General features: G+C 35.3%; 1 protein-coding gene across 1 annotated transcript in view; it reads left to right on the top strand.

Annotated features, from left to right (window-relative positions):
- Positions 1–19,445, top strand: part of TEX26 (testis expressed 26) — a 46,624-nt gene extending 27,179 nt beyond the window's left edge. The window contains exons 2-7 of the mRNA XM_051986506.1: positions 1,012–1,096; positions 2,203–2,368; positions 7,498–7,741; positions 10,714–10,887; positions 14,527–14,688; positions 19,285–19,445. Of these exons, the coding sequence (XP_051842466.1) occupies positions 1,012–1,096; positions 2,203–2,368; positions 7,498–7,741; positions 10,714–10,887; positions 14,527–14,688; positions 19,285–19,349 (896 nt within the window). The 3' untranslated portion in view covers positions 19,350–19,445. The remainder of the gene's footprint in view (positions 1–1,011; positions 1,097–2,202; positions 2,369–7,497; positions 7,742–10,713; positions 10,888–14,526; positions 14,689–19,284) is intronic.
- Positions 19,446–21,904: the final 2,459 nt, after the last annotated feature.

Below are 21,904 nucleotides of genomic sequence, written 5' to 3'. Positions count from 1 at the left end.
AAAAATTGATAATGTATTAGGGCCCCAAACATCACAAACACAGAAAAGTGGAAATCTTAAATCTTCTACTGACCAAAATGCAATTACAAATATATTCAGTAAAGATTACTTTAAAGGAAAGATTTAAATATAATTAGAAACCTTTAAAAATGGGCAGGTTAATAGAACAAATTATAGAAACAATTTCATTAAAGGTGATGTTGACAACGAGACAAAATTTGTGTTATGCTGGCAAAACAATATTCATATTTGGCCTGCTTGTGTTGCAGAAGGCAAGACGAGGAACAAAGGGGTAGAGGTGTTATCATAAAGTAGATCTGGGTCTGATAATGGAAATAGTTCTTAATAGTTGCCTATCCAAAAGTGATTTGGGTTGCCTTGGGAGGGAGGAGAGTTTTAAATAGAAAGGCAAAATGATGACTTGGCCCAGGACACCAGATAAAAAGTGGGGTAGGGGCACGCAAATACCTCCCTTAACTATGAACTGAACTATAGATGGCCTGTGTGGTCCCTTTCAACTTTGTGATTCTATAATTCTGTAGTTGTCTATCCAGGCAAAAGAACTTAGAAAGTCAAACAATTGGCCAAATTCTTATAAAGGAATTTCTTTCAATGAGCATAGATAATTTGGATGATCCAAGTCTAAATGCCATTTTTTCCCTTAATAACAGGATTTAATGGTTTGTATTATCCAAAGAATTGACTTAATTCATGCATAGGAGGTTCATGGCCTCTAAGATTCTTTCCAATTATGATTCTCTAATTCATTACCTATATTTGCATAGCTCCCAAACAACCAAAGGAAAAATTTTCTACTGTTTTCTCTTAACTGTACTGAGGCTATTACTATTAAATAGTTAAAGGGCCACATTAGCATTAGAAAAGATTCCTTTAGCAAAATTGTTCTTATGCCAAAACTTTTTCCTTGTTGAATTAATACTTTCAAAAAGTATCCAAACAGAGACTAACCCCCCAGATTCATCATATCTAAAAATGCTGTTATGCTTTCAGCGGGAGATACTAATTGGAATTCCTATGAAACGACAATGAGGCACGAATACACCCCTAAACGAGGAGAAATTCCTGATGTAGTTCGGTGAGTTATATTTTGATGTAAATACTTCTGATTGGTTCATTTTCTTATGTAGCATCAACATTTTTATATAATTATCAATAAAAAAATTACTGAATATCTACTGTGTTCCCAGAAGTATTTTAGATGCCATTAGCCCAGAAAATGGAAGAGTTATCCATATATCTCCTATCCTCCAGGATTTGTATAATTTGGGAGATGGAAGTGACAGGCAATAGTGGCCATTCGGCCACAATATAGCTTCAGATATCCTAAAAAAATTTTGTATTTGGAATCAGAGCACTTGGATATTTGTTTGGCTTTAGACTGGTTAATTTTCCTCTCTGGAAGTGTTTTGTCATCTTGAAAATGAAGAGGGTTGGCCTTAGGCAATCACTAAGGATTTGTCCTGCTAAAAAATTAGAATCCTATGATCCTAGAAACCATGTAATGTAATATAAATGCAAAACATGGGAGAAAATGCATATGATTCATTAGAGCTATTCTAAAGGGGTTGCCAGGAGAATTAAGAACAAAACAAAACAAAACAAAACAAAACAAAAAAATTACCCAAGTATTTAATCTAAATATAATTCATAAGAAGACATCAAGAAAGGTTAAATGGATCTTCTTAAAGGTCCTGTAAAAGATTGCTCCAGTCTGTGATTTGACCATATATAGGATAATTCGTATGTTTACATAGTTGTCTATAATCTCAAAGTGATTTCTCATACATTTTCTCATTTGTACTAGGAACAGTTGTGTGAGGTAAGTTATTCCAAATATTGTTTCCATTTTCCACAGTTCCTCAGCTGTTTATTTTGTTCAGTTTTTTAAATGTATATATGATAATAAGTTGATTAGAATAGGGTCCTTCCTGCCCCCCAATTTTTTCCTCCAAGTCTGACATACTTTTGCAAAGAGCAATGTCATAGGATTCTTTATCCTGAAGGAACTCTACAGAGTTAACTATATTTGACCTTTTCTACTTGGTCGAGCCTACCTTTAACAGTTAGAAGTTTCTAAAGAGTATTCCTGCCAGAAATATTTCTGGTAGAAGCATTTGGCATGCTTTGTGGTAACATATGGTCTCAGATTCCTTTTTATAATTTCTAATGTGTTTTTTACAGTCATAATGATTTCAAGGGGTTAGGATATTCATACAAGCTCAATGATCCTATCCACGTTAAAACATTATACAGTGAACAGTTTGATTGGAAACCATCCTCCAAAGACGACATGATAAGAACTGCAACTTCTTCTGGAACTAGAACCAATAAACCCCATCCTAGCAAGGTAAGAGTGATGTACATACATATAAAAAGTAAAATTTCATTGCCCAATAATGACAAATATGAAAATATACAAATACTTATGTCTCAAAGAAACTTCAAATGCCATTGTGAAGAATTAAAGCTTCAAGGAGCATCTCAGTGGACCAAATGCAAATGCAAATCACCAAAATTCTAGCGATAACGAGTATTAATATGTTTGAGATGTGGATTTACTTGGATGTGGGTATAGTCTTCTTCTCTTTCTTCTTAAGTACCTTGTAATTTTATGCTTTTTTACCTTATAATTTTGTGTATTAGATAATGCTTATCCTACTTCCACATTCTTTATACTATCTCCTCTAATGTCTAGCAATGGTTAACATGTAGTAGGCGCTCCATAAATAGTTAAGGAATAAATTTGAAATGAGAAAGATTTATAGGATTTTGCATATTTTGTATTGGTCTTCTTAGTTTAGGCAGACTGAGAGGGAGGAGTGGTATATATAGGCTGGGTGCATGAGTCCAGGCCAGGAAAATGGAAAAGGGGGAACAGAAGGTTGCTGGATTGTAACTTCACAATTTCAGGTATTTGGAAGTCAAAGACTATGGAGATGATTTCTAGGATGAAGAAAGGCCAAATGAAGCATTTAACTTTCCTGAAAATTAAGTCTTGTGGAAAGTATCCTGGTCTTAATTTAGGACTCCCCTGGAATTTTATATATAACTTTTAAAGTGCTTTCAGAAGTGTTTTGAAGTTATTTTTAATGTCACAAAGTTCAAAATAATAACCTGATCAGACCTGAACTTTAGGAATAGTACCTGGAGAAAGCCAGATTTTCCTTATCCTTAGAAAATGAGGAGGGAAGTGGCCCTAAGATAAAGAATCTGTTAACAATAATTAGGATTCCAGAAGTCTTAATGTAGTGGTGTAATAGCAATGAATGACAGAGGATGAGTGAACTGAGGTAGGAACAAGATGTGGGTAAAGAAGAAACTATGTGGAATATGGAAAAGAAAAATGAGACAGGAAGAACAATTAGGAAACTTTAAATAGTCAAGGAAGGAGGTATGGGTTAAGGGTCTGACAGGATGGATTGTTGTAAGAGCAGAGATATATGTGTAAGATGTTTCAGGAGTAACCTGATTGATGAGATGAGGGAACGTGAGGAACTGTGGAAAAACCTGATTTAGTGAAAGGATGTTGGTTTCCTAGACAAAAATTGGAAAATTCAAGGAAAGAGAAAAGGAGGATTAAAAAAAAAAAAAAGATGAGTTCTACTTTGGTTTCAGAGGTTTGATATGCTCATGGGACTATCTTTGGGTTGAAATGTCCAATGGGTGATTAGTGATGTGAGACTAGAGTTTAAAAGAGATTAGAAGGGATATGTAGATTTCAGAATCATCTGCATAAATGTGATAACAGAATCCATGGGAACTAAAGAAGTACTCAAGAATGTAGGAAGAGAAAAGAAAGCCTTTGAACAGAGCCTGGGGGGGGGGGGACAGGGGTAGTCAGGGCAAGGTATGTCATAGGATCATGGGGTCTAAAGCTGGATAAGATCTCATCCAACATCCTGCTTTTATAGATGAGGGAACTAGGGTCCACAGGAAGTTAAATGACTTGTGTAGTGTCACACAGTAAGTACCAGAAAATGGGTTTGAATGTTTGCTGGCATTGAGCATTGACCAGAGCTCTTTTCATTGGGGTGGGAATGATTCATCAAAGGGAACTGAGAAAGACTTTCTAGGTTGGAAAAATCAAGAGGGAGCAGTGCCATGAAAACAAAGGGAGGAAAGAGTATCCAGGAAGGTAGAATATCAGTAATGACAGAGAGGTTAAAAAGGGATAACTGAGAAAAGAATACAGAAATTTAATTAGTAAAGACTCTACCAGATTTGAAAACATGTATGTATATACAAATATATATAGGTATGTATATATATATATATATATATATATAGGTATGTATATATATATACACATCTATATCTATCTATCTATATATATATATATACACACACATCTATATCTATATAGATATATATATATATAGTGTATGTATATATAAGTATATTTATACATGTATAGGTAGATATGTGTATGTACACATGTATATGTATATATATAGTTATCTGTATGTGTATGTGTGCATATGTATATGTAGAATGGGGTATATATTTATATTATGTATAGGTATATATTTATATCTATATATTTATGTGTCTATGTATGTGTGTATATATATGTGTGTGTATGTGTGTATAATTTTTCCCTGACCCCCTTTCTTTCTCTCTGGAGATGTTTTAGGTCAGCATAATAACTATCTGTGTGGCCATTTCTTCTTAGTGCCATTTCCTGCATCATCCATATTGCCATGAAAAAAAAGCACCAGTCTTGGAATTAGTAAAGCCAGACTTAAATCCAGTCTCTTGGTGCTGATTGTTTGACCTGGTGGAAGTCACTTGACTTCCAGTAAACCTCAGTTTCCTCCGTCTGTAAAAGGAGGAAGGGTCTTGGATGAGTGTTATGGGCCAGAACTTGAAACAAGGTGCTAAGTCAGTGGAATTGATAGAGACAATGATTGTTTAGCATGGTACTTAACAGTTCTCTAGTTCAGTACATGGACTTAGTACTTCTACAATTCTACAAGATTCACATCTTTAAGAGAGCAAATATAAGCTAGGAGCCTCAGCCAGGATTCAGTCCGGGAGATTCAGAAGCCAGAGAAGTCAGGCCTCTCAGAACCAAGGAGAGGGATAGGCCTCCAGAAAAACCTAGCTGATCCCAAGTGAAGGAGACAAGACTTTGAAGGAGACAATAAAGGATTTGGACTTTAACTCCTGACTGCATTGGGGGGGTTACTGAACTGAAAGGAAGGCTGCTCCCAGAAGCCCCCTCCAAGAAACCTGCTCCCAAAGAACATTAAATTTTAGAGAAGAATATTACAGATGAGTTGGACTCTGAGGTCTTTTTTAGCTTTAGACCTGTGATCAAATGATGTCTTGATTGGTGAACATTATGTGTGTGAGGCTCATTTGTGATCAAGGGAACTACAAAGTAGTAAAAGCCTCCTAATTGAGTTGAAATAAAATTACCTGGAGATTGAGCTAAATTACAGCCACAAGAAGGGATTTCCTCTGTTGCAGAGAGGGGAGGAGGCTATCTAAGGACTGAAACAGCTGTGGACTGAGGTTTCAGTGATAATTACAGCCTGCTTTCATATATGTGTTTTGTATACTTTTACAAACTGCTGTACTCACAAAAATCCCTGTGTTGGGAGGGTAGCGGTGAGTTAGACTAGATAACTGAACTAGGTTACAAAATAGTCAAATTTGTTAGTGTTAGCATTTAAATTCTGGAAATAGGTTATAAATCAGGGGTGAATAATTATTTTGCTAATTGTCTTAGAGCCTTAAGAAAGTCATGAAGAAAATAGTAAAAATGCAGATTAAACATAAAAGTGTATTGGTTGTACATTTTTTTTTAATTTTTCAAGAGCTCATTGCAAACATTTACCAGCACACCCCTGCCTGTAAGTGATAGTGATTTTATCGATGAGAAAGCAGAATCAAAATGATCCTTACTGGCCCACAGTGGCTAGTTGGAGGGTGATTCAAATCTGAGTCTTCTGGCTCCTATTCCATACTTGTTTTATTTTACCAGTGCCAAGAAGTCAAGGCCAGAAAACACTATATAAAAGATTCCTGTGTACAGAAGATGACCTTTTAGCTGTGGTGGCACGTGCATAGCTCAGGAATGCTGCGCAGATGTGTCTGGAGCAGCTTACTTGTACTGATGATACCCATTTCTGAGGGGAATTCTAGGGGAACTTTCCAATCTACTAGTCCAAATGGGGCTATCAAAAACCTCAACAAAATAGCCCCTACATATAAGATTCCTGGATGATAATGATGTGAAAAATAATAGAAAAATAAAAAATATTAATTTATAAGAAATGGATAGATAATAAATTGAATACTTGTGGAATTTTGGATTTTTTGTTTGGTCCTAGAAAATAAAATATTTCTATTATTTTTTAATTATTTTAATTAAGATTAATACTATGTTAATATTGAAGTGGAAGATATCTTCTAAAGACCCATAATATTGGAAATCCTTATTCCTTCTCTCATTTAGAAATCATCTTTTAATCATAGATTTTTAGCTGGAAGGAATTTTGAAGGAGAGCTAGTCTAAACAACCTATTTTACATAAAAGGAAACTGAGGGCTCTGGCCAAGTGGGTCATGGTCATATAGGAAGCGAGTGTCAGAAATGGGATTTTATAACTCACCATCCATTGCTTATAAATCCACAGTGCCAAAGAGTCACTGAGAATCCAAAACTCACAGGATATTTTGCAAGTTTATCAGAGTTGATCCACATAGCTTATGAAAGCTGGGCAGAAATCTATGGAGCACCTCTGTTGCTCTGGCATGGGAGGCCAAACTATTAAAATGACTTAGAATTTCTCCTCAGTATTAAAATCTTGAGGATAAAGTCCAATGTGAATACTCCTTTTTTTTTTTGAGATATTAATAGCTTTTTATTTTTCAAAATACATGCAAAGATACTTTTTAACATTCACCCTTGCAAAACCTTGTGTTCCAATTTTTCTTCTTCCCTTCTCTCCTCTAGATAGCAAGTAATCCAATATAAGTTAAACATGAGCAATTCTTCTAAACATATTTCCACATTTATCATACTGCACAAGAGAAATCTGATCAAAAGAGAAAAAAATGAGAAATAAAACAAACAAGAAAACAACCACAAAAAGGTGAAAATATTATGGTGTGATTCACATTCAGTCCCTATAGTCTTCTCTCTGGATGCAGGTGGCTCTCTCCATCACAAATCATTTGGGAGTCAGGAGGACCTGACTTCAAATTTGTTCTCAGATCGTCGCTCTGTCACTTAACCCTTTTTGCCGCAATTTCCTCAATTATAAAATGAGCTGGAGAAGTATATAGCAAAACACTCCAGTATTTATGCAGAAAAAAACCATAAATGGGGGTCACAAAGAATTGGACATGACTGAAACAACTCAATAAAAACAAAATACACATACACACAAACACACCTTTGGTATACCAACTGCATTTTTATATTAGAAAGGATGACTATTTCTAACAATTTTGTTTGTATTGATAGGAATTTATGACCTGGAAACTTTCTCAAGAAGGGACAAAAACAGTTGCAGAAAGTACTGCTCCATGTCAAGAGTTGAAAGTAGTAAAAAAGGCAGAGAGCTCTCTTCCAGATCAAGAGGTGGAAACAGTAAGAAGTATAGAAAGTTCTCCATGGAGAATTCCTGCTACACTCAAAGAAATCCGTAAAGCAATAGCTGATCAGTATACTTCTCGTTTCCGAGAAGACTACTTGGATAATTCAAAATGTAAGCATCCTTTTTTCTTGTTTCCTGCATGGGAAATAGTGTTGGGTTCTCATCTTCTCTTGATTGCTCCATTTCTCTTCAGAAATGTAGGAAAATTGACCAGCAGTTAGCCCCAGTTTTCATCTAGGACTAAGTACTCTGGGATGGGAACAGTGCACCAAGATTTCAACTTTTAAGGCAAACAGTATAGAGCAGTGGTTTGACAATATCTTTTTCCTATTAAAAATTGAGGATCCAAAGCGTTTTTGTTTTTCTGGATTATATTTATAGACATTTACCATATTGGAAATAAAAACTATTTTTGAATTTGTAGACTCTTTAACAGGGTTTCAGAGGTCCCAGGATTCTCTAGACCATACTTTGAGAAACCACTGGTATAAAGCCTACACAGGCTGGGCCTTTAGAAAAGCATGTGGGGAAACCCCCCATTCCCCCATCTTTGGTATAAGAGAGACTGCCAAATGACTAGTCTTTTTATCAGTATCATGTGGTATTATGAGGCCTCAATAAAATCATTGTTACCCAGAAAAAAAATGTTCATCCTATAAAATTCTTAACTAAACAAGGAATAAGAATATCATAAAAGATATAAAGGATATCATAAAAGATGAAATAAATCATATTAAAAACATATTTGGTACAAATAAAATAGAAGGGAAATAAAATTTATCAAGAATATAAAGGCAAATGTGTTTTATACACACACACACACACACACACACATATGTATCTTACACAATATTTAGATATGTATCCCTCTATTGGGCATATGCCCCAAGGAAGTCAAAGAAAGACAACACTCTAATGTATAGCAAAATATTCTTAGGCATGGTTCTTTGTAGAAACAACATGAAATAAAGGGAAGTTCACAAATTGATAAATAATTGGAAAAAACACATTATAGAAATATAATGTGGGATGAGAAACAAATAGGAGGAATTCAGAGAATCATGAGAAAATTTTATGAATTTATAGAGAACAAAATAAACAGAATCAAGAGACATAATATAAACAGTTACTACCCACAATGTAAATATAAGCTTTGCTGAAAGGAAATTGATTTCTAAATAAATCGTAGAGAGGAGTTAAAACATTGTCTCTTTCATGCTGGATAGATAGGAGGACTACTTGGTCAAACAATATATTTGTGTAATGTATATATATTTATGCACACATACACAGATGTGTATGTTATATATAGAATTATATATGATTTATTATAATTATTTTGGTATATGGATACATATATAAGATGTTTCTGCTAAATTGCTTTATTTTTATCACATGAGAGTTTGATCTAAAGGGAATACTGAAAATGAACTGTGACGTACAGACAAAAGACACAAATAAAATATATTTTTAAAAAACAGATGAGCTATCCCAAGTTTACAGTACTTTTTCAGTCCATATACACTCAAAACAGCCATAGCTTATGAACCCCTACTGATGTTTACTTTTAGTAATCAATCACAGAAAGTGATTAGTTCAAAGCAAAGGTATTTAACAAAATGGAATAATAAGCAGCAATAGAACATTTTCCCCACATATTGCCACAAATTCAGTAGAAAGAGTGAATATGTATAGGGATTGTGCATAAGGACACATGTGGAAGAGAGCAGCTCATAGTTCTGATACTTCTACTGTCATCTGGTGGTATTGTTATATGGCTCAGCTTTCTGCTCGGAGAAGCATCTGAGCCTGGCAGGATTTTGACAACTTGCAAAGTCTGAGTCCAGTGGTTTAAGCTAACTGGGAAAACAAATCAGCTAGCAAGCTGATTTAACCTCTAATGACATGTAATCTGGCTTTCGAATTTATTTCCTCTTGCTCGTAGAATTCCAAGTTCCTTAAGACTCTATCTGATCTAATGATAGGAAGACACTTTTAATTCTAGTTAATTTCTAATTGTCAGTGCTTTCCCTTTAACCCTTTTTTGTGAGGCCCTGAGACTAAATTCCAAGCATTCATTAAGCACCTGCCCGTGTGCCAAGCCTCCTGCTTAAATGCTAGGAATAAAAGCAAAAGCTACAAATGGTTGTGTGGATTTAAGGAATTACAGTTCCCCTCTCAAATTTCTAGATCTCCTATGCAAAAGAAAGGGGAAGGGGAAGAGCAGCATAAAAAAAGGAAAAGTTGGCTATGAAGTCATCACCTTCAAATTTTATGTTCTAAAATATCCATATGTAAATATACCTACCAACAAACTTTCCTGGCTTTGATGTGACTATACAAAAAATTTTTTCCCTAATGAGAGGAAACTCTAGTTTTTGAGCAATAGCACACACTTGGCAGTATAGAACTGGCCATCCTGAAGACTGCAATTTAGAATCATATAGTAGAGCAAAAGAACTAACTGAAACTTAAGTCCATTACCTCAGCTTGATCAGTAGCATGGTCCTAACTAATCAGCCTCCCAGTTAGGTACTAAGGAGTACAGAGTCAAAAATGAAGCAGTCCTTTTTTATTGTCTAACAAATTTTTTGGAAAATTTTCATATTTTTTTCTGATTACATGTAGAATCAATCTCCTATGTTTCAAATAAAGGAGCAGATTGCTGCTGCTTCTTGTTTGGCCATTTTACTCATGTTTCAACTCTTTGTGGATCCATTTAGGGTTTTCTTGACAAAGATGAACTTGACTGGTTTGCTCATGTTACAGATGAGGAAACTGAGGCAAAGAGGGTTAAGTGACTTGCCCAGGATATCACATAGGATCAAATCTGAGGGCAGATTTGAACTCAGGAAAATGAGTCTTTCTGACTCCACGTTTGGCATTCTATGGCACACTGTGCCACTTAGCTGCTCCAGATTGATTCCTGGTCATACTGTATTTGTAAATCAGTATGTTTGCTTTATCTCTAGATATGAAGAATATATTTTGGCATAGAAAATAGTGAATGAAAGAGAAAATGCACTTAAAATGTTAATTCCATTAAGCTAATTAGACAAAATGTTATTTTCCATTCTTTTTAGTAAAGAAACCAACTATACAAGGGCCTCTTGATTGGAAAACGTTACTTCCTCGGCGTCTAGAAACTGAGTTTAGGCGTAATTTCCAAGTCCCAGTGAAGATACCTGAATTACGAGACTTGAATGTCAAATATGGATATAATGCAACAGTACCAATTCCTGCAGCTTGTGGAACTGGTAAGGATAGATTTGATATTTATAATAGTATTATAGGCTTATCTTCTTAGTTTAGTATTGTGGGCTTATCTTTCCAGTTCTGGAAGAACTTTCCCAATGAAAACCAATGACAGACATCATGATTAAAACTGCCTTTCATGGTAAGGTGGGATGGGGAATAGGAATCAAATGTGTCAGCTCTATTGTATAGCCATTATGCAGCTTGATATTGTGTACCTATTTTTGTATATCCTTACCAAGTATTTACAAGCTCTTACTCACTTTGGAGTCTTTATGGGAAGAGACAGGAAGCAGAAAACCAGAGGAAGACAGTGTTAAGTATCTCTTCTTCAAGTCAATAGGACCACTATGCAGAGTTTTAAAAAAGTATATTTCACTACTGAGACACCATGAGAAACCTTAATCTTGTGAAATTAGGCTTTAATTCTAAATTCAGCCACTTTCTGTTAGCGAGAATTAGGTTCAGAATAGAATTTCCTTTTTTTTTTTTTTTTTTTTTGTTCCTAAAGTACCTTTTGAAGGATAAAATCATCACTAAGATCATTCAAGAAATTATTAGTTGTGCTTTTTTTTTTGGTAAAGCAATTAATCAGAATTAATTTGCTGGATGAATGAGGTACCCTATCATGATTCGATTGACCCCATTCTAGTTTCTCAAACTCTTCATCTATTTCTTATTTCTGTCAATGGTCTATTGAATTATCTGGTTGAAGAGATTGTTTCTTTAATTTCTCTTCCCCAAATTCAATCTCTACTCTTCTTCATTAAAGAAAACCATTCCAAATGACTTATATAATTTCATTACTCTTCTTAGTCAAAGAAAGTTGTGGTTGTCTCGTCACCCATTTTTCTACAACTTTCTCTCCATGAAAGCCAGAAGCAGAACCAGACAAATCTTCAGTGTGACACCATTGCTTTGTTTGAAATGAATTTCCAGATCTGTAGACACTACCACATTCTAATAGAAGAACCAAAGAAAGCATCTTCCAAAAACCAAGCTACTTATAAAGAGTTCTTATATACCTTATTTCAAGATATTTTAAACCTCATGGTTTACAGATAAAGAAACTGAGATGCAGAAAAATAAAATGCTCTAGAGGTCATAAATATGCTAAAAAAAAGTGAAGCAGGGAATCAAATTCATATCTTCAGAACACAACTTGAATCAGTGAGCATTTATTAAGTGTCATCTTAAGGTCCTGATACTATGTTAGGTACTAAAGATACAGAGACAAAAATGAAGCAGTTCTTTTTTATTATCTAAGAAATTTTTTGGAAAATTTTCATATTTTTTCTGATTACATGTAAAAACATTGTCTCTACTCTTTTTTTAAAATTCTTATATAAATTGGATTTTAAATGAGGCAGAGCTGCATGAAGCTGTCAGCTTCAATACTCCTTTTTAAAGACACCACTGTCAAAATAGGCTAAATTCACAAGACAACAATAGTCAATGACTATAGTAATCCAGTGTTTGATAAACCCAAAGACTCCAGCTTCTGGGATAAGAACTCACTATTTGGCAAAAATTGATGAGAAAATTGGAAAAATAATATGGCAGAAATTAGGCACTGACCAAACATCTAACACCCTATACCAGGGACAAGTCAAAATAGGTTCATGATTTAGAAATAACGATACTATAAGCAAATTAGGAAAACAAGGGATAGTCTACTTCTCAGATCTGTGGAGAAGGTAGGAATTTATGGCCAAAGAAGAACTAGAGAACATTATGAAATGCAAAATGGATATTATTATATTAAAACATTTTTGTACAAACAAAATCAATGCAGCCAAGATGAGGAAGGAAGCGCACAATACTGGGGGAAAATTTACATACAGGGTGAAGACCTCATTTCTAAAATATATAGAGAATTGACTCAAATTTGTAAGAATTCAAGCCATTCTCCAATTGATAAATGATCAAAAGATATGAACAGGTAATTTTCAGATGAAGAAACTAAAGATTTAAAAATGCTCTAAATCACTATTGATTAGAAAAATGCAAATTAAGATAACTCTGAGGTACCATTACATACCTCTCAGATTGGCTAAAATGACAGGGAAAGATTATGATAAATGTTGGAGGAGAGATGGGAAAACTAGGACATTAATGCATTGTTGGTGGAGTTGCAAATTGATCCAACCATTCTGGAGATCAGTTTGGAACTATGCCCAAATAGCTATGAAACTGTGCAAACACAAAGGATCAAAGGATCTAGCAGTAGTTTCTATAAGCCTGGACTTATATCCCAAAGAGATTATAAAAGAGGGAAAGGGACCCACATGTGCAAAAATGTTTGTGGCATCCCTTTTTGTAGTGTCAAGAAACTGATGAGCAGCTGGAGAATGGCTGAATAAATTGTTACATGTATATTATGGATTATTATTGTTCTATAAAACCAATCTGAAGGATGATTTCAGAAAAGGCTGGAGAGACTTACATGAACTGATGCTAAGTGAAGTAAGTTAAAACCAAGAGAACATTATACATAGCAACAAGATTGTGATGATCAACTGTGATGGATTTGGCTCTTTTCAACAATGAAGGGGATTCAGGCCAGTTCAAGAGACTTGTGATGGAGAGAGCTATTTGCACCCAGAGAGAGGACTATGGGTATTGACTATGGTCACAACATAGCATCTTCATCTTTTTTATTGTTGTTTGCTTATTTTTTTCATTTTTTTTCTTTTTGGTATGATTTTTCTTGTGTAGAAAGCTAAATGTCGAAATATGTTTAGAAGAATCGCACATATTTAACATATATACTAGATTATTTGCTATCTAGGGGATGGGGGCAGGAGGAAGAGAGGGAGAAGAATTTGGAACACAAGATTTTGCAAGAATGAATATTGAAAACTCTCTTTGCATGTATTTTAAAAATAAAAAGCAATTATTAAAAACAAAACAGACAAAAAAAGCCACCATTGTCCAGTGACAGGACAGAGTCAAGATGACTGGTGATGGCTCGAGATGCAGGGGATGATCTTGTTGACTTTGATGTCTAACCAAGCTCCAAGCGCTCCACAATACCTGCTTCACCTGTCTTCACAACCATTGGAACAGATTGTTCTTATCTGCCCAGTTCGGCAGGGGAAGTCTTTACACCCTGGGGTAGACATCCTCTTAATTCACAGTAGTGTTTGAGACCTTTTGGAAACAGTTTACTCCAGGGTATGGCTGCTGTGCATACTACAGCTTCTTGGAGCCTCAGGAGAGAGTTAGGTGGGTCAGGTGGACACTGGCAACGGAAAGCTGCTTGTAAAGAGCTCAGCAACCTTCACTCCAGTGGGCAAACATATCCTCAAGCTTCCAATCTACTATCATTTACTTTCCTGATTGCACTCCTGTGAGTGGAAATTCAAACTTGTATTTCTCTTACATCTTTTCCCATCATTCCTCCTCCAAAAAGAAAACGAATAATCTTGTGGCCCCACGCCCTCCCAATTTTCCTGGCTTGGTTATTTAAAGAGGTTTCCTTTAAAATGTTAACTTAGTTCCTCACATGATTGAAGATGCAGATTCAGCTCATCATGAGGAACTATGACTTTCAGTATAATGTTAACAGATAATGGTGATTCTTTGCTTACCCAACAAGCTTTCTTCTCTTTGACTTTTTTTCTCCTTTGTCTTCACAGTTCCTTCCATTCTGCTTAAGCACATTTGGAACCAAGAACATTCAAAGAAACAGAGTACATATGAGAGGCATTATGGAAAAGAGTACTTAGATTTGGCAATGCTTTTGAATTCTCTCAATGAAGATGAAATCAAGAAATATCTTGAGAAAGTTCCAGAGGATGGTAAGTTGAAAGACAAACTAAGACACAATTTGGTCCCTTGGTAAAACACAACCCAATGAGTCTTTGTCAAATAGGAACTACTCACTTAATGGCCAATCTCCATCATTCTAGCTTGCTATGCCCTTCTATGCCCTTTGCTCTCAAAGTAGGACCATGACGTGAGAGAGGTGATTTTGGCCAGAAAGCCTGAGGATCTTCCTCTTCGAGATATATTTTTTTGATTCGAATAAAGAGGAGATTCTTTGCCTCAATTGTTACCTAGCCTTAATCACTGAACTGTGATCTCAATCAAACTGAAAACTGCTGAAAATCTTCTCTTAAAAAGGCCAAGGGCCTTCCATGGCATCACGATCATCTACAGTTGTTCTAAATCTGTATCTGGTCATTGGACCCAAGAGGCAGGTGAATTTCACAGCCCTCTGTCACTTAAATCTAATTCATGTGCATGTCATGGTCCCCTTTGAGAATGAAGGACAAATAATAACCACCACCACTATGTTATAAGGTCTATTCTCTGAACTGATATTTCCCTACTGAGAGAGAACCTAATCATAATGTTTCCATATTAGAATTTAGCTATATGATCATTTTCATTTTTTTGGCCTTCTTCTAATACCTTGAAGATGGCTGTATCAAATCAGGTATTTATTATGCACTTAGAACTATGTTAGGCACTGAGTATAAAGGGTAAAAAATAGACAAATCTAGAGCCAGAAAGACATCTTCCTGATTTTAAATCCAGTCTCTTGACATTTAGTACTTGTGTGACTTTGGGCAAGTCATTTAATTCTGTTTACCTCAATTCTCTTATCTGTAAAATGAGCTGGAGAAGAAAATGGCAAACAAATCCAGTATTTCTATCAAGGAAATCCCAAATGGGATCATGAAGAGTCAGACATGACAAATGATTGAACCACAATATTAAGATCCCTAAAATCCATAATCTTTCCTAAAACCACTCCCATTCCTCAAATAGGAAAAAAATCAGCTTTTATTCCTCTAGCTTTATCCTTTTATTCACATACCTCTAAGTCTCTTCTTTGGAGTTGTATCTCAGGAATTCCTTTCATTGGAACAAAAATGGGCGGCTATATGTACTCCCTGAAGGTTGAGATGCAGCTGAAAGTGAAGGGGGGAGGAAAGATGACAAGAAGTAGGGGGGATAAGATAAAGGGAGGAAGGAGAAATGAAAAGAACATAGCAGAATGACTTTGAATCATCACAAAAGAGTGGGATAAGGGCAAGAGATTCAGACTAATGGAGGAAGAGCTAAAAAAAGTCTCTTTGTTCTCCCTCCTCACTCCACTTTGTCTCCTTCCTCCTCTCCAAGCTTAGACTAAGGTTGCTAAGAAGCATATGTGTTGTCTTACTCAAAGTCAAGAAGAGTCTGGATCCAGTTTGTGTGGGCATTCAGATAGTTGATGGCTCTCCCTTCTGCCAGGATTTGACAGCTTCATAAGCAGATTGTAGACCTATTAGCTACATTGGACCCAGCTGATTTGCTTTAGACTCTTTATCTTGTTCATTTCCTTCAACTTTATTTTAGAGCTAGAAAGCTATTTCCTTAAAAGTATAAAAACTGTATCTCAAGTCCATTTGGGGGGTGGGGCATGTGAGGGGTGGGGAGCAGAAAATAGGGAGATATAGAGACATCGGCAAAAGGGTCAGAGAAATAGACTTCTATTATCAGTGTTTTAACCTCCTCCAAGAGAAGGCTTTGAGACTTAAGTGAACATCCAAGGATGGGAACATAGGAGGAAAGGCAGGAGCATCAAAGAAAGGCTATTATATCATGAGGTGAAAGAGGTTCAGTTGCTGTCCATTGATGTGGTCTGAGAGTTTCAGTTGTCTGTCTTCATCTCTTAATCAGTGAGAAGGGAAAGGGACTGGGAGCCTGTCTCCTCCAGCAAAGGAGAATGCTAACCTCTTACCCTGGAAACTTGAACTAGTACTTCCAAGACTGATTTCCCTCTAATATCATTACCCTCTTTCCTCCAGTACACACATATTAAATCCACAAGCTGCTCTCTCTTGGTAGGATCAATTCATATAATTTGACAGTAGAGAGCAGTCACTTTGGGGAGCAAATCCCCTAATAAAAGGGTTTTCAGGTGTTAAAGAATTGGAAATTTGAGGGGATGCCCATCAACTGGGGAATAGCTGAACAAATTGTGCTGTATAATTAGATGTAATACTGTTGTATTAAAAGAAATGATTAGCAGGATACTCTCAGAAAAACCTGGAAAGACTTCCATGAGCTGATGCAAAGTGAAATGTATTGTGTACTAATAAGAGCAAAAATTGCAAAACAATCAGCTGTGAATGCCTTAGTTATTCTCTGCATTACAATGATCTAAGGCAACTTTGAGGGACTTATGTGAAAAAAAAACTATCCATACCCAGAGAAAGAACTGATGGTATATGAATACAGAAGTATTTTTTTTACTTTATTTAATTTTTTTGTCTATGATTTCTTTTACAATATGATTTTATGGAAGTGCCTTGCATAACTACACACTTATACAGAATTGTTTGCCTTCTCAATAAAGGAGGGGTGGTAGTGGTGGTAGTGGGTGGGGAGGTTTGAAGGGAGAGAATCTGGAATTTTTTAAGTTTTAAAAACTAATGTTAAAAATTGTTTTTACATGTAATAGGGGGAAAATACTATTTTAAAGGGGTTTTGTAGAGAGGATGGAAGACTCTCATTCAGATACTTCTAATTGGTTCACATCTCTGATGTCTCAGGTAGTCAAGTACTTTTTATAACAGAGGTTTCTAGTCATAAAAGATTTCAGAAAAAGGAAGGAGAGAGGGAGTGGTATTTGGAGCAGGAACAAATTGTAAGAAAGGCTAGAGAACTTTTTAAAAATCTACCAATAAATTTGATAAAACATGCTAAATAACTGAATTTTACTATTCATAGTTAACCTTATAAGGCAGGTTAAATAAGCACAGTGGGTGTGAATGCTAGATTTGGAATTAGGAAGACCAGATTTCTCTTGCTGCTTTTATGTGAATCCTGATTTCTTGACTACCTAATTACACTCAACCTTAGTTTCCTATAAAATCATCATCATCATCATCATCATCATCATCATCATCATCATCATTATAATATAGTTAATAGCTCCTATTTCACAGTCACTTTAAAAAATAATAGCTTTTTATTTTTAAAATATATGCAAAGATAGTTTTCAACATTCATCCTTGCAAAACCTTGTGTTCCAAATTTTTATCCCTTCCTTTCTCCCACCCTCTTTCCTAGACAGCAAGTGATTCAGTATGTTAAATATATGCAATTCTTATATACACATTTCCATGTTTATCATGCTGCACAAGAAAAATCAGATCAAAAAGGAAAAAAGAAAAAAGGCAAATGAACAACAAAAAAGGTGAAAATATTGTGTTGTAATCTATATTCAGTCTCCATAGTCCTTTCTCTGGATGCAGATGGCTTTTTCCCTCACAAATCTATTGGAATTGGTCTGAATCACTTCATTGTTGAAAAGAGCCACGTTCATCACAGTTGACTCACAATCTTGTTCTCTTGGTTCTACTTATTTCATTAGTATTTGTTCATGTAAGTCACTTCAGGCCTTTCTGAAATCACCCTGCTTGATCATTTTGATCATTTCTTATAGAATAATAATATTCCATGACTTATTCAGTCATTCCCCATTTGATGGACACTCGCTCAGTTTTCAGTTCCTTGCTAGTACAAAAAGGGCTGTTACAAACAATTTTGTACATGTGGGTTCCTTCTCCCTTTTTAATGATCTCTTTGGGATACAAATGTAGTAAAGAGACTGCTGGATCAAAGGTTATGCACAGTTTAATAGTCCTTTTGACTTAGTTCCAAACTGCTCTCCAGAATGGTTGGATCAGTTCACAACTCCATGAACAATGTATTAGTGTCCCAATTTTCCCACATCCCTCCAACATTTATCGTTATCTTTTCCTGTAATCTTATCCAATCTTAGAGATCCACAAGGTTATGTTAAAGATCAAATAAGGTAACATATGTACAGTATACTGGAATCTTAAAGTGCAATATATAAATACTAGATATTGCTATTATTTTTAGAAAGAGCTCCTTTCTGTGATGTTGTTAATTGTTGATAGCATCTACTTTTAATGAATTGTGAGCAAATCTGCAGTTTTTTTCTAGGTTAGTCAAATTAATTGAAATATAAAAATAATTTTTTATAATGAAAAAATGATTTGTATATTTTTCTTTACCTGTTTCTTATTTTTCAAGAGGAGGAAAAGAATTTATTAAGCTAGCATTTTGGGCAAAATATTTTTTCCTCTACAAAGTATAAGTGAGAAAATCCATATATAGTTATCCATATAGTCTAATCTGATCTTCTAAATATTAAGTTTAGTCTAGCCAATCAATAAACAATTATATCTCTTATTTAAGTAGGGTTCATAAGCTCTGTTCTCTACTTGTATGATTACTTGTGTTAGTGTTATATGCCTTTGCATATTCAACTTTGTTAAAACAATGGTATAAAAAACAATGATATAAATTGCTTCTATTCTATTCTATTCTTTAGCACTAATTAAACAAAATTTTTCTCCCCTTATTTCCAGAAAGAAAACTTCTTCAGAATTTTGTTAATGAAAATTACAACAAGAGTGGCAACAAGCATAAATAAGCTTAGCCAATGTTTATGGACATCAATCCAGTACTTAAAGAACAAATTCATACTTCTGTCAGTATTGAAAAATAATAAGATAGTTGTTCATTTAAATGTGTTGTCTTAATGTTCTTGTGTTTTTATAAATTCTTCATATGTCACTCACTTTTTCAAAAACTTTGAGGGGCTCCCTATTGCCTTTAGAAAAAATACAAACTTTCCCCAAATTTTGATATAACATCTCTCATGCCCTGTATATTTGTGCAGGTCTCCACATTCCTGGAATGCACTTCTTCCACATCCCTGCCTTTTACAACTCTTCCCTTCCATCAAGGCTCACCTCAGGTGCAACCACTGCAGAAAATCTTCCCCTTAGCTGAAAGCTATCTCTCTTTCTTCAGATTGTCTTAGATCTCTCCTTTGTCCCTACCATCCTTTCTCCAATTTATATTATACTTATCTGTCTTCAAGTTATATTCTTTTACCCCATAATTTGAAATGTAAAATATTTGTAATTTTTAGCACCCAATAAACAGTGCCTTACACTTAGTAAAGTGTTTAATATTTTTAATAATACAATAATGAATTTAACAAATTTTTAAATCGCCCAGAAAAGCTAAAAATATAATTTTAATTTGTTTTTTTCCTTTAGCAAAATTACAGACTGGTCACCTTGTTTTTAAAAGAAGGCAATGATTCTTATTTGGTACAAATTTTGGTGCAGCAGAAAAAGATGATTATTTCTTACATGCATATGAAAATACATGTATGTGTCAGGTAGCCTCAAAAATGTTGGCCAGATGTCCATAGCCTCATTAGAAGCATGCTATTCTGCAGAACTTTCTCTAGATACAAGAGGTGAGCATTAATAAGCTTGGTAAGGAGATGCTTTATCTCGGAAAGCATTTAGACAGAGGAATCTGAAAAGGTATTGACATGCATTTGAAAGCGGTGCCCTTGTCCCTCACACAATTTACTTAGAACATTTCATTTCCATTTGGAAGTAGGGCAGTACAAAAAATACTTAAATAGAAGTCCTGTCATAGCTTTAATAGTGACGACCATATAGCTTCCCTGGCTTTAATGGCTTCAGAGTCATGGAAAGTATCATCAAAATGTACACACACAAATTGGATAGTATCAAAGAATCACAAATTAAGAGTAGGAAGGTACCTCATTGATCAACAAGGTTAACTATTGACACCCCTCCCTCACTTAATAACTTAAATGATAATCCAGCCTTCTGTTTGAAGACCTTCAAATGCCTCTCCAGGCAGCTCATTTTTGAACAGCTCTACTTACTGGGGAGGGTCAACACTAAGTCATGTAGTAGATAGAGTGGCAAGCCTGGAGTTAGGGAGGCCTGAGTCCAAATGCCAGTCTCAGACGCTTACTAGCTTTGTCCCTGGACAAGTCATTTAACTTTGCCTCAGTTTGCTTATCTGTAAAATGAAGCTGGAGAAGGAAATGACAAATCACTCCAAGAAATCTTTGCCAAGAAATCCCCAAATAGTGTCATGAAGAGTCAGACATGACTAAACCATTGAACAAGCTGAGGATTTTCAAATCAACTTTAGTCCTAATCTTTCCATTCACTCCAGTCTCCCATCCCCAGCTGCTTGAATTGGATATTGTATAGATATCTCAAACTCAACATGTTCAGAACTGAGCTCATCATCTCCCACCCCCACCCCCACTCACTCTCCTTCAAAGCTTTCCAATTACTTTTTTTTCTTTTTTAAATTATAGCTTTTTACTTATAAGACATATGCATGGGTAATTTTTCAGCATTAAACCTTCTGTTCCAACTTTTCCTCTCCTTCCCCTTCCCCCCCAGGTGGCAGGTAGTCCAATACATGTTAAATGTGTTAAAGTATATATTAAATACAATATATGTATACATATTTATACAGTTATCTTGCTGCACAAGAAAAATAGGATTTAGAAAGAAAGTAAAAATAACCTGGGAAGGAAAACAAAAATGCAAGCAGACAAAACAGACGTTTTTCAATTACTTTTGAGGGCACCCCGTCTTACAACTTAGATGTCACCTGACTCCTCACTCTATCATATCTAGTTAGTTACCAAGTCCTGTCAATTCTTACCTTCATATTTCTCAGGTACTATTACCTGATACTCAGTATCAGTATCTCTGATGCTATTTACCACTCTGATATGTGCCCCTCACACTGAACTATTGCAATATGTTGGTCTCCCTTCTTCCACTCCAGTACAGGCCATCCGATTCATCTTCCTAAAATCCAGATCTGACTCTCTCACTCCCTTACACAATAAACTCCAGTGGCTCCTTATTGTCTCTATCATCAGAGAGTATCCTGAAAGTTTAGTTTTAAGCTTTAATAAAATCTCTTTGGCTTAAAAAAAAAATTGGCTCCATAATGTCGTCCTTCCCTACCTTTAGTGCCTTCCCTCTGAGATTATTTCCAAATTTACTCCTTGTTTTGTACATAGTTGTTGCATGATGTTTTTCACATTGGATTGTAAGCTTCTTGAGGGCAAGGTCTGTTTTTGCCTTTCCCCTGCTTAGTACAGTGCCTGGCACATAGAACAAG

This window comes from Antechinus flavipes, chromosome 3 (genome assembly GCF_016432865.1).
Source record: "Antechinus flavipes isolate AdamAnt ecotype Samford, QLD, Australia chromosome 3, AdamAnt_v2, whole genome shotgun sequence".
Classification (NCBI taxonomy): Eukaryota; Metazoa; Chordata; class Mammalia; order Dasyuromorphia; family Dasyuridae; genus Antechinus; species Antechinus flavipes.
The sequence above is the reverse complement of the archived record's forward strand: the minus strand, read 5'-3'. Positions and strand labels throughout refer to the sequence as shown.